The following is a 15,912-nucleotide window of genomic DNA, read 5'->3' as shown; positions in this document are numbered from 1 at the left end:
TTCAGATCTTTGTTTGCAGAGTACTCGTTTTACTGTAAACTTTGATTCAGACTTTCAGATCTTTGTTTGCAGAGTACTCGTTTTACTGTAAACTTTATAAACAATTGTTATATTCTTTTCACTGAACATGATAACTTGAATAATAAAAGTGCTTTATTCACTTTGTGGCCTTGTAAGGGGCATATGTAAAAGGACCAATAACTTAGCTCCCCTAACATCAGAATTGTTTCACGATGTAGAAACATTCCTTATTATGACATGTAACATTAGCCCATGCTGTAAAATCCCACTCCATAATTGTGAGTCCCTGAATTATGAAAGCAAAACAGTGAAACTAAAGGAGAAGAACACATGTTGACAACCACTGTTCTCATTTAAAGTTAGTTTTTGCATGGACAAGCCCCCCTGCTTTGTGTATATGCAAAGTATGAGATTGCATACCTTGGAGCACATGTAATATTCCCAGAAACAGCAGTCCCAGACTTAGTATATGTATGCTCCCATGTTTACACATTCAGTCTTGCTATTACTGGACTCAGACTTAAAAATTACAGAATTTAAAACTGTTCCCTATAGCATTACATGGTTTGGCTTAACCACTCTCCACAATTCCTTAACTCACATAATACTTGTATGTCTGAATTTCCAGTAAAAAATGTTCAGTGTATTTATATTTTCCATTTTCTACTAATAAACATTTCAACCCTCACTCCCTCAGCCTGACCATTTAGTCCTGCACACCCCAGTGACTTTTACTTCCCTCCATCTTTCTGTACATGTAGGCAAGTGATAAAGGCTGATTGGTTGTCAGCTTCCCACCATTGTCTGATCTACACTCCCCACCACTGTCTACATTGCCAAATGTTCAACAGTCCTTCCTTCATGCTGGCCCCTGGCTACAAGCTCAATTTGATTTAAGTGCTTCAAAACACAAACAAAAACTTAAATATGTGGAAAGAAAACTGAGAAATGCAAACAGTGCTATAAGCTGAATTATACCATGACCCCCCCATTAATATTCCAAAACGTGCATGCTGATTGGTCAGCGTGCACATTGTAAATCGACTTATACTAATGGAAAAGGGTCCAGTCGCCCGGACTTTTTCCATTAGTATAAGTCTTTTTTTAAAACACTGTCTCGCTATGTTAAAGGAGTTTAATATAGCGAGACAGGTTTAAAAAAAGCAACGGAGAGCTCCGTTGCTTTTTTTAAAGCTGTCTCGCTATGTTAAACTCCTTTAACATAGCGACACAGTGTGTAAAAAGCAATGGAGATCTTGCTTTCTCCGTTGCTTTTTTTTTAAAACCTGTCTCACTATGTTAAATGGGTTTAACATAGTGAGACAGCTTTAAAATAAGCAATAGAGATCTCTGTTGCTTATTTTAAAGCTGTCTCTCTATGTTAAACCCATTTAACATAGCAAAACAGTAAAAAGCAACGGAGATCTTGCTTTCTCCATTGCTTTTGCCCACAGCTCTGATGTACTGCATAGGCATACGCATGCGCAGTACATCAGAACTGCCGCAGAATACCAGACAGCTGCGGAAGGGCAGCAAGGAGGCATTATACAATGCCATTATTTAAGAAAATTAATTTTTTTTTTCTTAAATAATGTCATTGTATAATAGCAATAACCCACTTCTGGGTGTGGGTAATGCTGTATTTACCCACGGTTGGCTTTGTTTGGTCCCTCGTGACCAAACCACGCCAACCGTGGGTAAATCCAGCATTACCTACACCCAGGCGTGGGTTATTACTATATTATTTTTTGTTTTCACATAAAATTATACATTTAGTGAAAATGAATATAATAAAAATAACAGTCTAAATAACCAAGTTAAGTGAAAAACAATATCCAGAAAGTTTAACTCCTAAGCCTGTCCTTCAATCATCAGATGATGTCATACCTAAGCCTGTCCTTCATTCATCAGATGATGTCATACAAAAGTAGAAGTCTGGTTCATCCCTCCTTTTGAAACTTGAAAGTCAGGCTCTATTCACAATAAACAACTACATCTCCAGGCAAACACTGGACAAACATACAGACAGTCTGACTTCTCCATACAACAAAAAGCCATCTAATTCTCCACCAACACTTTAGATCCTTCCAGGCGACAACAGGCCAGGGAGTGCAAACAAAAGTAAGGGTAGACTGTCTGTCTCAGTGGCCCTGTTTGATAGCTCCACAGTCCAGATGACAAAATTGTGGTTCAGGTTGCTGAAACAGACCATTAATCAGCAAACACTAGAAGATAATACCTTATAATTTGTATCATATGTCACAAATTGAAAACCATCATAGCATGCAGTAGCTGAAAGGTGTACCCAACATCATCACTGACAAGAGAAACAGTGTAACAGAATCTATTGCTGAAAGCTGTACATTGTAGCAAACCACTGAAGATAAAGAGTGTAACAATGTATCATTATTCAGTGCTGAAAAAGCTACCTCTTCACTACTCTGCTGCTTTATCATGCAGTGTCAGAGGACAGCAGTGAGCACAGTAATAGAAGCAGTCCGACATCACTTTTAACAGTCTCAGAAAGCTGCAGTCTGTACAATTGTCTGTGCTTGTCCATGGTAGTCAGCTCCAACACTGTGGATGAACTGAAAGGAAGAGATGGTGTTTAAGCCCTTGATCTCCTCTAATAGTCAAGTGTACACTTCACCCACCCAGCCATGGCTAGCTGGAGTCCCTACAGTGGGTGCCTCCTTCCACCCCCCACCCCCCAATGGTTGAACCAACATTAACCACATTCTCCCATTTCCCTAGGTAATGTTTCTGGCAGCCAGACTGTAGCCTTAGCTGAGTCACCAGAGCCATAGATAGGGCTCCATTTATGTATGCCATGGGGCCAGTGGTGCTATACATTTACAGTAAAAGAAATGTTCCATTCAAAAAATCACGGGAGATTTTAACTGAATAAATAATCTTGTAAGGCCTAAGTGCCAGTTACAGTAATAATTGCACCTTGCTTTCATTAGTCATTAAACCCAAAAGACCCAAACAGGCAGTGACACTTGAGTACCAGAAAGAGGAAGATGAGGAGTAGAAGTGACACTTGAATACCAGAGAAGAGGAAGACGAGGAGTATAAGTAACACTTGAATACCAGAGAAGAAGAAGATAAGGAGTAAAAGCGACCCTTGAATACCAGAGAAGAGGAAGATGAGGAGAATAATTGACATTTGAATACCAGAGAAGAGGAAGATGAAGAGTATGTGACACTTGAATACCAGAGAAGAGGAAGATAAGGAGTAAAAGCGACCCTTGAATACCAGAGAAGAGGAAGATGAGGAGTATAAGTGACACTTGAATACTAGAGAAGAGGAAGGTAAGGAGTAACAGCGACCCTTGAATACCAGAGAAGAGGAAGGTAAGGAGTAAAAGCGACTCTTCAATGCCAGAGAAGAGGAAGATGAGGAGTATAAGTGACACTTGAATACCAGAGAAGAGGAAAATGAAGAGTGTAAGCTGTGAGCAGTCGGTGCAGACTGAGCAAGAAAGCACTCGTATAGCAAATCCAGCAGAGTGGTAATCACTGCTAGCAAACAGCCGCTAATATCCTGGTCGCACCAGTCAGTGTGTTAACAACTTAGGAAAGGTTACTGAAAAGGTGTGCTTAAAATGTAGAAAGAAGCTGTAGTAATCCCCACATGTAAAGGGAATAGCTCAGTATCCATGAGTAACAGCAGATCCATGTGCCCAGGAAATAACTCAGTATCAATGAGTAACAGCAGACCCATGTGCCCAGGGAATAGCTCAGTAACCATGAGTAACAGCAGACCCATGTGCCCAGGAAATAACTCAGTATCAATGAGTGACAGCAGACCCATGTGCCCAGGAAATAACTCAGTATCCATGAGTAACAGCAGACCCATGTGCCCCGGGAATAGCTCAGTAACCACGAGTAACAGCAGACCCATGTGCCCAGGGAATAGCTCAGTATCCATGAGTAACAGCAGATCCATGTGCCCAGGAAATAACTCAGTATCCATGAGTAACAGCAGACCCATGTGCCCAGGGAATAGCTCAGTAACCACGAGTAACAGCAGACCCATGTGCCCAGGGAATAGCTCAGTAACCATGAGTAACAGCAGACCCATGTGCCCAGGAAATAACTTGGTATCAATGAGTAACAGCAGACCCATGTGCCCAGGGAATAGCTCAGTAACCATGAGTAACAGCAGACCCATGTGCCCAGTGAATAGCTCAGTATTCATGAGTAACAGCAGAACCATGTGCCCAGGAAATAACTCTGTATCAATGAGTAACAGCAGACCCATGTGCCCAGAGAATAGCTGAGTAACCATGAGTAACAGCAGACCCATGTGCCCAGGGAATACCTCAGTATCCATGAGTAACACCGGATCCATGTGCCCAGGGAATAACTCAGCATCCATGAGTAACAGCAGACTCATGTGCCCAGGGAATAACTCAGTATCCATGAGTAACAGCAGACCCAATGTGCCCAAGGAATAGCTCAGTATCCATGAGTAACAGCAGACCTATGTGCCCAGGGAATAGCTCAGTATCCAAGAGTAACAGTAGACCCATGTGCCCAGGGAATAGCTCAGTATCCATGAGTAACAGCAGACCCATGTGCCCAGGAAATGACTCAGTATCTATGAGTAACAGCAGACCCATGTGCCCAGGGAATAGCACAGTATCCATGAGTAACAGCAGACCCACATGCCCAGGGAATAGCTCAGTATCCATGAGTAACAGCAGACCCACATGCCCAGGGAATAGCTCAGTATCCATGAGTAACAGCAGACCCACATGCCCAGGGAATACCTCAGTATCCATGAGTAACAGCAGACCACGTGCCCAGGGAATAGCTCAGTATCCATGAGTAACAGCAGACCAATATGCCCGGGAAATAACTCAGTATCAATGAATAACAGCAGACCTATGTGCCCAGGGAATAACTCAGTATCAATGAGTAACAGCAGGTCAATGTGCCCAGGGATAGCTCAGTATCAATGAGTAACAGCAGGTCCGTGTGCCCAGGGATAGCTCAGTATCAATGAGTAACAGCAGACCCATGTGCCCAAGGAATAACTCAGTATCCATGAGTAACAGCAGACCCATGTGCCCAGGAAATAACTCAGTATCCATGAGTAACAGCAGACCCATGTGCCCAGGGAATAGCTCAGTATCCATGAGTAACAGCAGACCCATGTGCCCAGGGAATAACTCAGTATCAATGAGTAACAGCAGACCCATGTGCCCAGGGAATAGCTCAGTATCCATGAGTAACAGCAGACTCATGTGCCCTCTTAAGTCTTGTAGCTAAACTTATGGAGAGGATAGTATTCCTTTAGCTGCTGCCAAATTATATGCAATGCAGCAGGGTAATTAGAGGCGCACACACACACACACACACACACACACACACACACACACACACACACACACACACACACACACAATATACACACACACACACACACACACACACACACACACACACACACACACACACACACACACATATTGTTCTGAAAACCCATGAAATTGATGTACCTGTAGGGATTTTTATGATCACAGAACATTTGTATACTGAGCTTAATAAGTGACATGCTTTTTGATGTTTTTTTTCTTTTATGCCACTATGATACTTAGCACAGACAGATATAACTGCTTTATCACCTAGGTCCTGCATTGTGTCATTCAGTCTCAGCATACTGGGTGATTCATCAACTATGTACGGGACTAACTGCAGCATATTGGGAGAGAATGTGCATCTGGTGTCATAAGAGGAGTCTACACTGCATCTGACATCATGTCAGGAATCACTATATCTGACATCACAGGTGGCGTCTGCATCACCTCTACCATCACAGTAGGAGTCTCTGCATCTGACATTACAGGAGACATCTGTGTAGCATCTGACATCACATCATGAATTACTGCATCATACATCACAGCATAAGTTTTACAAAGGCCTGTGCGTGACCTTTTCCTTTTCTCTATATTTATCATCGACATAGAAAAGCAATTTGTAGACGCCTTTTTGTGCACTATGCAGAACGCTGCACTACTCTTTCATTATTCTCATCCATTTCTTTAGCTCAGTTACCTGTCAGATTATCTCTGATAAATTACAAAGCTGGGTGTCAGCCTGTAGCCTCCTACTCAAAACTGACAAGAAAAAAATCTCGCCATGCTCCTGCATGGTGCCTTTTCTCTCTAGACATTTCCTTCTTCTATTAAACCATCTGAAATCTGCATATCTCAGGGTAACAAGATCTACTGTTGTCTCAGTGATAAATCTGTCAACGTCCATACATTCAACAGGGTGAGTGGTTAAAACTTCCATATTATCTGAAGCTATTTTTACCTGAAGTTTACTCACAGACTCTTATACAGAGTTGCCTAAGTATTTGTATGTTTCACTGGGTCCCAATTTGCTGAACACGCAGTTCTTCAAAAGCTAGCATCCTACCTTGAGGTTGTGTAACCTTAGAGTTAGTTATATTAACTGTGTGGGGGTATAGGGGGTTTCACCCCCCCTGCAAGGGTAGCATGGGGGGCTTACCCTTCTCACCATATAATTTTCACAGGTTTCATAATGTTTAGGCCCAAAGATCAATGAGGAGCACCAACGTGTGTATTTCTAGATCATAAACCACATCTCCAACCCATCTATCAAGATTGTTTTTAAATACAACCATGTTTTACAATTTCCTTATTATGGTTGGCAGCTTCCTCCATAAAGCATGTGATCTTAATGTTAGACGTAAATATTTCAAAATTGTCCTGGCTCTGGATTCATCATCTACTCTCAAGTTCCAAACTTGTTTGCCAATGTCAGTAATAGTCTGTAAGTGATCATAATTGAAGATTGGTATGTAAAAATTAGTTTACTCCTTATAAATCTGTATTTCAGTGTGGATAAATTTAAAAATCTGCATTGCTCTATATATGTCATACTGTTAGGATGCAAGGTTATATCTTTGTACAGATTCAATGTTATTAAGTTGTCTTTTTGTATAAATGCAAAAACATTGTTGCATTCCAAGATTGGTCTTAAGTCTTATATATACTTGTTAGGCAAAGCATCTGTTATAGGAAAATTTTATATATGACCTCAACTTGTTTTAATGCTTGGCAAACGATTATGTTGGCATGCCTACCAAAACAGATAGTCTCAGTCAAAGTGATACCCAAGTCTTTCTAAAATTAACTTCCTCCATTGTGTTCAATAACATGCTTATTGGTTTAGTAATGCTAGGTTACTTAAAATACATAACTTTATATTTATCTACACTGAATTTTAACTATATAGCTTCAGTCCATGCTGCTATTTCTGCTTTATAGGAGTTTGTTGTAGTAAAGCCTTTATTGTCTGTTATGGTTTACTAATTTTACTTTTTAATTTTATAATTTTTACCAATTTTACTGTCGTCTGCATATATACTCAGTCAGAACTGTCTGTTTTTAGGAATGCTAGTGAAAACTATTTTGCAGTGTACTGTCCCCAACATAAAGCCCTGTAGGACTCCTAAATTAATTGGCAGATATTCGGATTTGGTACCATTGATGGTCACAACTTGTATATGCCCATTCATGTAATTTTCCATCTAATAATACAGGGATTTGCTGTTGCCTCATATAAAGTGCTACAGTTTACTGAAAAGTTAGAAAATCAAATGCCTTGTCAAGGTCCAAGTATATTACACTGGATGACAGACCAAAATCATTAGCCACGGTGATTTCATTGTAGACTTCAACAGAGCTGGTAATGATTGACCTCCCCTTGGTAAAAACAATGCTGGTTAACACCGAGCCCTGCCAATGTGTTGTTTTTCACTTCAGTGAGTCACCTTTCAAAGTATTTTCCAAGGATAGATGTCAAACTAATTAGCCTGTAGTTCTTAGAATTGTATCTATGTCCTTTTTAAAATATGGGTGTAATATGTGAGGTCTTCCAAGAACTTGGCACCTTGCCTGAACATAAAAAGTTGTTAAATGTATGCTTCAGTATTTGTACCAAAGTGTTCTTTAAATTATGGAACACTTCCTGGAATGGTATCAGGCCCCACAGGTGGTGTTTATTGTATTTATGATTATGAATGATTATGTCAGATGATATGAGTGGGTAACTTTCCCCTAAAGGGATATTAACTTCTAAGCTGCCGTTGGGCGCATTGCATGTAAATAAGGAAAATAATTTATTAAATTTGTTAATAATTACCACAGAATCTATGACTAGTGAAATATTAATATAACAGCCAGATTGTGTTTCATTTTAACAGTTTTCCTTATGCTTAAAGTAATTATTTGTATTAGTTGTATCTAGTGTGAGTTTTCTCTCAAATGCTTCTTTCTCATACCTGATTTTATTTTTCAGGCACTTATTAATTAAATGTATTTGTCTTATTTATAACTACTTGTGAATTTCCTGTAGGCTTGAACTGCTGCTTTCTTTCTCTTATAAGCTGTAATTAATTTATGGTTGCATATAAAAATGATCAGTGCTTTTCAGCATGCTTTGTAAAATCCAATTGAAATACCGTAGTGTTTCATAAACTCTAACCCAGTTACTTTCACCATATGAGTTGCCTGTTCCTCAGATGATACTGACTTAACTTGGTGCTGCCCACCAAGGGAGCTTCAGAATAACAGCTGTTCCCATCTGAAGTACTACAATTCCACAGCCACTTTGGGGAGGGATTAAGCATTTGCAAAGCACTCACATCTGAAACAAATTAACTTTCTAACAAAGCAGCCACATCCTCTGCACATTTCAGAAGTCACGTCCACTCCCAGATGAAAAGTCCTTTAGATGTGGCATAGTTTGATGCAGTGTTACTAAACTATATCAGATTAGCCCTTCCTCGACTGTTCAGTGGTCATACCTCCTCACAACCCATTCCGTAATATCTCTTCCTAACAGCAGAGCTGATAAGTAGCACACACTGCCACAGTGAATTTGTCACATTCTAATAAACAAATACAAAATTAAATGAATTACTAACCATTCTGCTGATCGTAACTACTGAATTACAGTAGAGCACGTACCAGAAACCTGTGGTCACCTCCCCAAAGGCCTTTATTATCTGACTGCTTGTGTGTGTTCTTGTGCAAAGCTGTTCTTGAATATCTGAACATCACACCTTACGAGTGTTAGACTAGACTGTTACTGTGGATATTATATAATGTGCTGATAACATAACCAGCTACAGCCTACAAAGCAGTAAACATTTCTGTGATCACCACCTATAACTGGTTTTACAAGCAGTAAACATTTCTGTGATCACCACCTATAACTGGTTTTACAAGCAGTAAACATTTCTTTGATCACCACCTATAACTGGTTTTACAAACAGTAAACATTTCTGTGATCACCATCTATAACTGGTTTTACAAGCAGTAAACATTTCTGTGATCACCACCTATAACTGGTTTTACGAGCAGTAAACATTTCTGTGATCACCACCTATAACTGGTTTAATTTACACCAAATTGTTACTGTTTATGTAATAACCAGACAGTGATGCTTAGCAAACTCCTACAATGTTATACCTAGACCTGTGATCACCATCTGTAAATGGTGTTAATGCTTCCTCACTTCTACTACTGGGAGTATTTTACAAGTCATACTGGTGTTGTTGGACACTAGAGTTTACAGAGCTGTACCTAAAACTGCTCAGTAGTACCAAACTCCTAATAGCAAGGCTCCTTACAGACGTACAGGCCAGCACATTAGTAAAGTCTGCTTTTGTTAATTTTTTTATTTGTGGTTTTTCCTTTTTTGATAATGTAAATGAACTGTTTCATGAGCCCTTTTTAGCCTTGTCCCATGTGCAATCACACAGTTTGTTTCAGAGGAAACAATTAAATGACTATTACATAGATAATTTTGAAATGACTGTAACAAAGGTAATTTACATGTTATAGTAATAAAGGTTATACATAGCAGAAAGAGCTACATGGAAAATGTATTATGTTACAGAGTTGCAGATTTCATGTAATGTACATTGCAACAATTCATAGACGTAATTATATTCTTGCAGGTTCGTAGGTACTTACTAGGTTACTGATCAGTGAGGATTTTTAGAAGCATAGCCCTGCATTCCCTTGATGTAATTTAAGTATGAATAACTTCGAGCCATTCAGAACATTTACATGTTACCCCTTATCCATAACAGACAAGGGTGCTAAACTACAGGTGCATTTGTGCTTTCCCATCCATTCGTCCAAACTGTATTTGAATAGAGTAAGGGAAGTGGTTTGCTTGATATGGCGATAAAGACAATGCAACAGAAGTGGTATTCTCTGCAATACATATCTGTCCCGCCAAACTGTTCTAATTTTGCTGCAGACAAGATTAAGATCTCTTGAGCTAGTGTTTGTACCACCGTTGGACTTGTGAATGAGCAGAGGAACAGACAGATTGAGGCCTACTGAGGCTCTCTCCGTGAGGTAGAGATTGCCCCTCAGTAGCCTGTAGGATACTGAGAAGAGAGACAAGGCTTTGACATGGTCACTGTAGAGTTTATGATTTAGACCCTTTATTTTATACTTTAAAAAGACATGCAAGTAGCTGCATGAGTGTGTGCCTTCTCTAAAGGTTGGGTGCCGTGCTGGCAACTTGACACCGTAAAATCTACTACAAGTCATAAGTGGATTGGTGATCCGCTGTGGTGACCCCTAACCCGGAAAAGCCGAAAGACATTTTTTAAATTGTTTTGGTGAGAAGGCATTGTGGCCATTCACGTTGTGTTAAGTGTTTGGACAGGTACATACCAGAGGGGATATTATACTCAATGACTGGCCTAGTAAGTGCCAAATACAGTTGAATGATCACATCCCTGGACTTAGACACCATATCCTTACTAATAACCTGCGCGATGACAAAGGTCTTTCTTACAATAATGGGTGCATGGTGATTCAATGACAGATTGCTGTCCATATAGGTTCGTATGTTCCAAACTACAGAATCAATTTTCAGAGGTCTGTTTTCAATGTCATGCCTACAAGGGCATCATGCTTGACAAAGGAAACTATTATTCATTCTTTGGCATTAGTTTTAGACCATGGTTATGACATTAATTACGTGTTTGAGAAAGGCCCTCTTGGAAGATTTGGTTATATGTATAGGTCTATAATTACCCTGGTCCATTGTTGTCCCACCTCCATTCATCTGGCACAAAGCCTCTTTAGAGAGCAATATTGAACAGGCTGCACAGGTGGTCTGAGAGTTCCTGTTTCACTCTGGGCAGTAGGCAGATTGCTATGTTATCCAATTCCACAGAAGCAGCATTCTTGGCCTTGAAAAGTGTTTTGAGGACTTATTCTTGGTAGATTTAATGGAGGGTGTAGATTGAACTATGTGATCTGAGAATGTTGGGGGGGGTGAAGTTAGAGCTAAATTTATCTGCTGGTAGACTGGTTATGTTCTTAGGGTCAGAATATGCGATACCATTTAATATTAGCTCTGTGCTAATAGTAAATGTGAATTTTTTGGTTGTTATGTCTTTCACAGGATACAAGTATGACACCACAGATAATTCTTTATGTTTTCTGTAGCTATTATCACTTGATTTCATTTATAATACTTTGGCATAGCTTTCATTTTAATTTGTGACCTGAGGAAGTACATTAGCACACATTTCTATATTAACGTCATTTAATAGGTAAGTACTACGCTAGCTGCCCTTGTGGGCCACTTTAAGCCTAGCCAATTTCCCAAGGTGAGAATCAAACCCTGTACCATGTGTCTGTGAGGTAAACACCTTAACCATTATGCCAACTTTAACTAGGAGCATGTTTCATATAGTATTATCTCCTTGATCCTATGGCTGCCTACAGCAGTACTAAACTCACTTGTTGTTCTTTATTAATGATTCTTTTTTCTGTTGCTTTTTATTCTAGCCGAAGACCTCCACCTTCACCCACCCGGTCTGCTGTCATGTGAACAATGCACCCCTTCAATACAGACTGCATCATTTCCCGGCATGCTAGAAACTTTCTGACATCACAAAAGCAACTTACAATCAAAATAATGGAATACTCTGTAGGTAGACCAAATGAAAGGCCTGCATGATCAGGTACTTTTAGACGTTTAGCATACTTTCCTAATGGCATTACTTTCATTTAAATATTGCCATTGCTGTTATGTTCTGAAAAGCCCAGAATCTATCTTAAACTTCAGCCATGACTACAGAAAACACTAGTGCAGTTATGCACTGCAGAAGCTGAGAAAGGCAGAATTTATTTCTGCCATATAACTTGATGCAAAAACCTGAGGGCTGTGTATGTACACCCAGATGAATATGCAGAAATGACTCATTTGTATTTCCAACCTTAGACATGTTTGATTGGGACAGTGTATTTATTTGCAACTTATCAAAATTCTCATTGTCACGAATACAGTCAGTTCTCCATCATGTTAATTTATGTCAGGGTGAAACCATTTTCTCATGCCTTTGGAATTATTTTCTGTCTTTATAGTTGTGCCTCATATTGTCTTTAATAGCATTCTGATTTTAAATATAGATTGGAGGTGCAATATTGTTCCCTGAATCCTGAACTCTGCATGTAACTTTTATTGTGCTTTCTTGCCAAGTGGCATTTACTACTGATCTTACACCCTTAATGATTGGAGATTCTTCAGCAAACTGGAAAATTTGTCAAGTGATCCAGAGGAGAGATTTATAGCACTAATAAACTGTTGGGGCCATGAAAGTAAAAGAAGTAAAATGTTGCCACTAACAAACTTGTAAAAGGTGCCATCATGTTGTTTCGCCACATGGAACTGATGAACTGCTTTGCACTACATACATTTCTGAGACAGAATTCACCTGGGACACTGAAAATGATTTAAAGGAATTTCCATTACTGGGAAATCTTTGAGGATTAGAAATAATGTAATGTGTGATGTTTTTCCCTTCCATTTTGATTTAACAGCACAAGATTTTGCTTATTTGTTGTCCTGAGGTTTGATATTATATGCCTCAGAAGGCTTGGAATTCTCTCTCTTTGTGGGACGTGTTCAGATGAAATATTTAGATACCAATGCCAGAAGCCAAACAAATGTTAACGTAGTTCATGGCATCTTTACACTTTATAAATGACTTTTTCCATCAGCTAGTGTTCTGGGTATTCCTGTACTGTGTTCCTCATTTTAAAATCATAAACTATATTGTAAGACACTGTAGCAGAATTGTATACAGACATTTTAAATGGTTGTGTTTATTTATTGTTTGTTTAAAATATTTTGTTGTTTTACTTAGAAACCTGAAATGCGCATTGCTTTTATATAAATGCTGTTAACAGAAATGCTGGATTAATACACGCATTTCAACTTTTACTGCACGTATTTTCCCATAGTGTGACTAAGTGGAAAGGATGGGTGATGGTTTTCTAAAAAAAATGTCTTCCTGAACCAGCGTGTACTGGAATCGACCAGAACACATAAGGGTTCACAAGTTACAGCTGTGGAGAGCAATTGAAAGAGCCAACATGAAGCAAGCATAAAAGAAGCTATGAAAACCAAGAAACCCAACTCTGGAATTTAAAGAACAGTGCAGAAATCTTAAGTAAAATTAGTTTTTAACTAAAATGTATGAATGATAAACATTACAAAAAGAATATACCATGCAATGTTGATGTACATTTTTATATGCAGGAAAACCTTCGGGAGTTTTGCACTTTTTATTTCTGAACTTGCTGGATTCCCTAATAAATGTATTTATGTATTAGTGTCATGTAATACAGAGTTTGTACGCCTAACTTAATTTACTGTATCTTCCTTGTTTCTTGATGTCTGCACTTTCCTTTGGCTGTTTCTTAACTGATAATCACAGCCACTCTTTAATCTGCTAATTACTAACTGTTTTAACTGTATGTGTTTGTCTGCTAATAAAAATGAACAGAAGCTTAAATAAAAGCAAAGTTAAAATAAAAATGTGAACTTCTGGTACTGGTTGTAGCTGTTCTTTTTTAGGTGGATTCCCAAAGAATTGAATGAATGCGGTGCTGTTTGCAGCTAAGCAACAGGGTGAGCAGTAAAAATTACAAAAAGTCTGAGAAAATTGGAGCTGATGTTTTTCCATAACCACAATTAAACTGTAAATCTTTCAGAGCTGATGCCTCACCAGTGAAACTCCACATCCAGTGGGAAGAGACAGCATAACGAGGAATTGTTTTCTCATCATAGTCTTGTTTTGTTTTACTGTTAATATTTTCACTCCATTCATTCATTCGTTCATTCATTCATTCATTCACTAATTGTCCATCTACATGTAGCTGGAGTCTATCCAAACACCAACTGCACAAGGCAGAGAAATTACTCTGTAATGGTGCCAGCCCATCTTATAATGTGCACCTTGACTCACTGTCAGTTGATAAACACCACAGGTAATTTAGACAAATGCCAGTTTATGTATGGTATATTTTTTGATGCAGAAGGTAACCAGAGCACCCAGCACAAACCCACATAGATAGAGGGAGGGATACACAAATGCCACACAGAAAGCATCCCAACTGAGAATTGAATTAGACTAAGAGGCATAAATCCTAATTATCGTCTTTGTTGCATAAGAATTTTTATTTTATTGTATTTAAAAATAGAGCAGCAGCTTTATTAGTGCACTACATGGGGTAAAGAAAAAGTACACAAATGTTGCACAAGGTTAACAGACATACAGAAGCGGCTGAGAGACAAAGGTCAGTAACTCATTGTGGTCATTTGATTATACAACTGGCCTGCCATATGAGAACCATAGTGATTAGCATCTACCCCTGAGTAACGCAACAATAAATCATGAAGATTTCAGGTTTCAAGAGTCACTCAGGATCTTCCTATCTATCTCGGAACTCTCCCTGATTTTGCAGAGTGGTCCTGATTTTGCCTTATATTTTTGCCCTGTTCCTTCTAATTTTTTTTCTGACAAATCATTCAAGGTTACAGTCAATCAATTAATAATGCTAGACATTAGCACTTCATATTTGTTATTCCTCAGAAAATGCCTGTTGATGCAAAACCTATTTTTTCCATTCACTCTGTAAATGAATTAAAGTAATATTTAAAAATTGCCCCTAATTGTTGTGGTAGATATGCTTCCTTTCTCTCCTCCCTTTCAATAAAGGCAGCTTCACCAGGAACCGAAGCTCACACAGCATGAAAATGAATACACCAGATCCATTAAGAAGCAGGCTGTTTGGATATAATTTTGTGGATCTTGAACTTGGATATTTTTTATTTTATTGCTTTTGTGCTGTTGGACTCTTGAGGGAATGAAAATCATATCGTGTTTTTTGACTTTTGTAACATTAAAACTTTAAGCATGACTTTTTTCTTTCCTGTTGCTATGGAGCTTGCTATTGGAGATTCTACTGTTGTAGCCCACCACTGTCGAGTGCTGGATATGAATTAAGTATGACTCATGAGTTTCATTTGTAAGATATGTGCTGATTATTTATATTTATTTGTTAACCAGGTAGGACAGCAGGTCCAAAGACAATTTTCAGTAATGACCTGGGGTCCAACAGGCATACACAGAAATAAACAGAACATAGAAGAAATCAACAGTACATAATATATGAATGATTGGAGTAAAGATAAATATTAAGCAGTAAGTAGTGTTGTGGTGAGAGAGAAAACATTTAAAATGTCATTATTTTTTTCTTATTGCAGAATGGTATTACTTTTTCCAAACTTATTTGAACTCTGTATTAAACTGCAATATCTGAATGACCTTGTGACCTTTCTCTTTGCTGAGTGTAAAAGCAGCTGAAAGTAAAAGAAACGTTTGAAACGTATATTAGAAATGTAAAACACACTTTCTCAGGAATGGACTTAATTACCTACATATATTTACGTTACATGGGGTTTGGGAGACAGAAAGGCCATAGTCATAAAATGCGATTACTGTGTACTTCACGGAAGCAGGTG

General features: G+C 38.7%; 1 protein-coding gene across 3 annotated transcripts in view; it reads left to right on the top strand.

Moving 5' to 3' along the window:
* Positions 1-13,938, top strand: part of DNM3 (dynamin 3) — a 2,680,418-nt gene extending 2,666,480 nt beyond the window's left edge. For all 3 annotated transcript variants that reach the window (XM_044085220.1, XM_044085219.1, XM_044085218.1), the window contains one exon: positions 11,889-13,938. In XM_044085220.1, the coding sequence (XP_043941155.1) occupies positions 11,889-11,931 (43 nt within the window). In that variant the 3' untranslated portion in view covers positions 11,932-13,938. The remainder of the gene's footprint in view (positions 1-11,888) is intronic.
* Positions 13,939-15,912: the final 1,974 nt, after the last annotated feature.

This window comes from Protopterus annectens, chromosome 10.part0 (genome assembly GCF_019279795.1).
Source record: "Protopterus annectens isolate FY-2018-M chromosome 10.part0, PAN1.0, whole genome shotgun sequence".
NCBI classification, from domain to species: Eukaryota; Metazoa; Chordata; order Ceratodontiformes; family Protopteridae; genus Protopterus; species Protopterus annectens.
The sequence above is the reverse complement of the archived record's forward strand: the minus strand, read 5'-3'. Positions and strand labels throughout refer to the sequence as shown.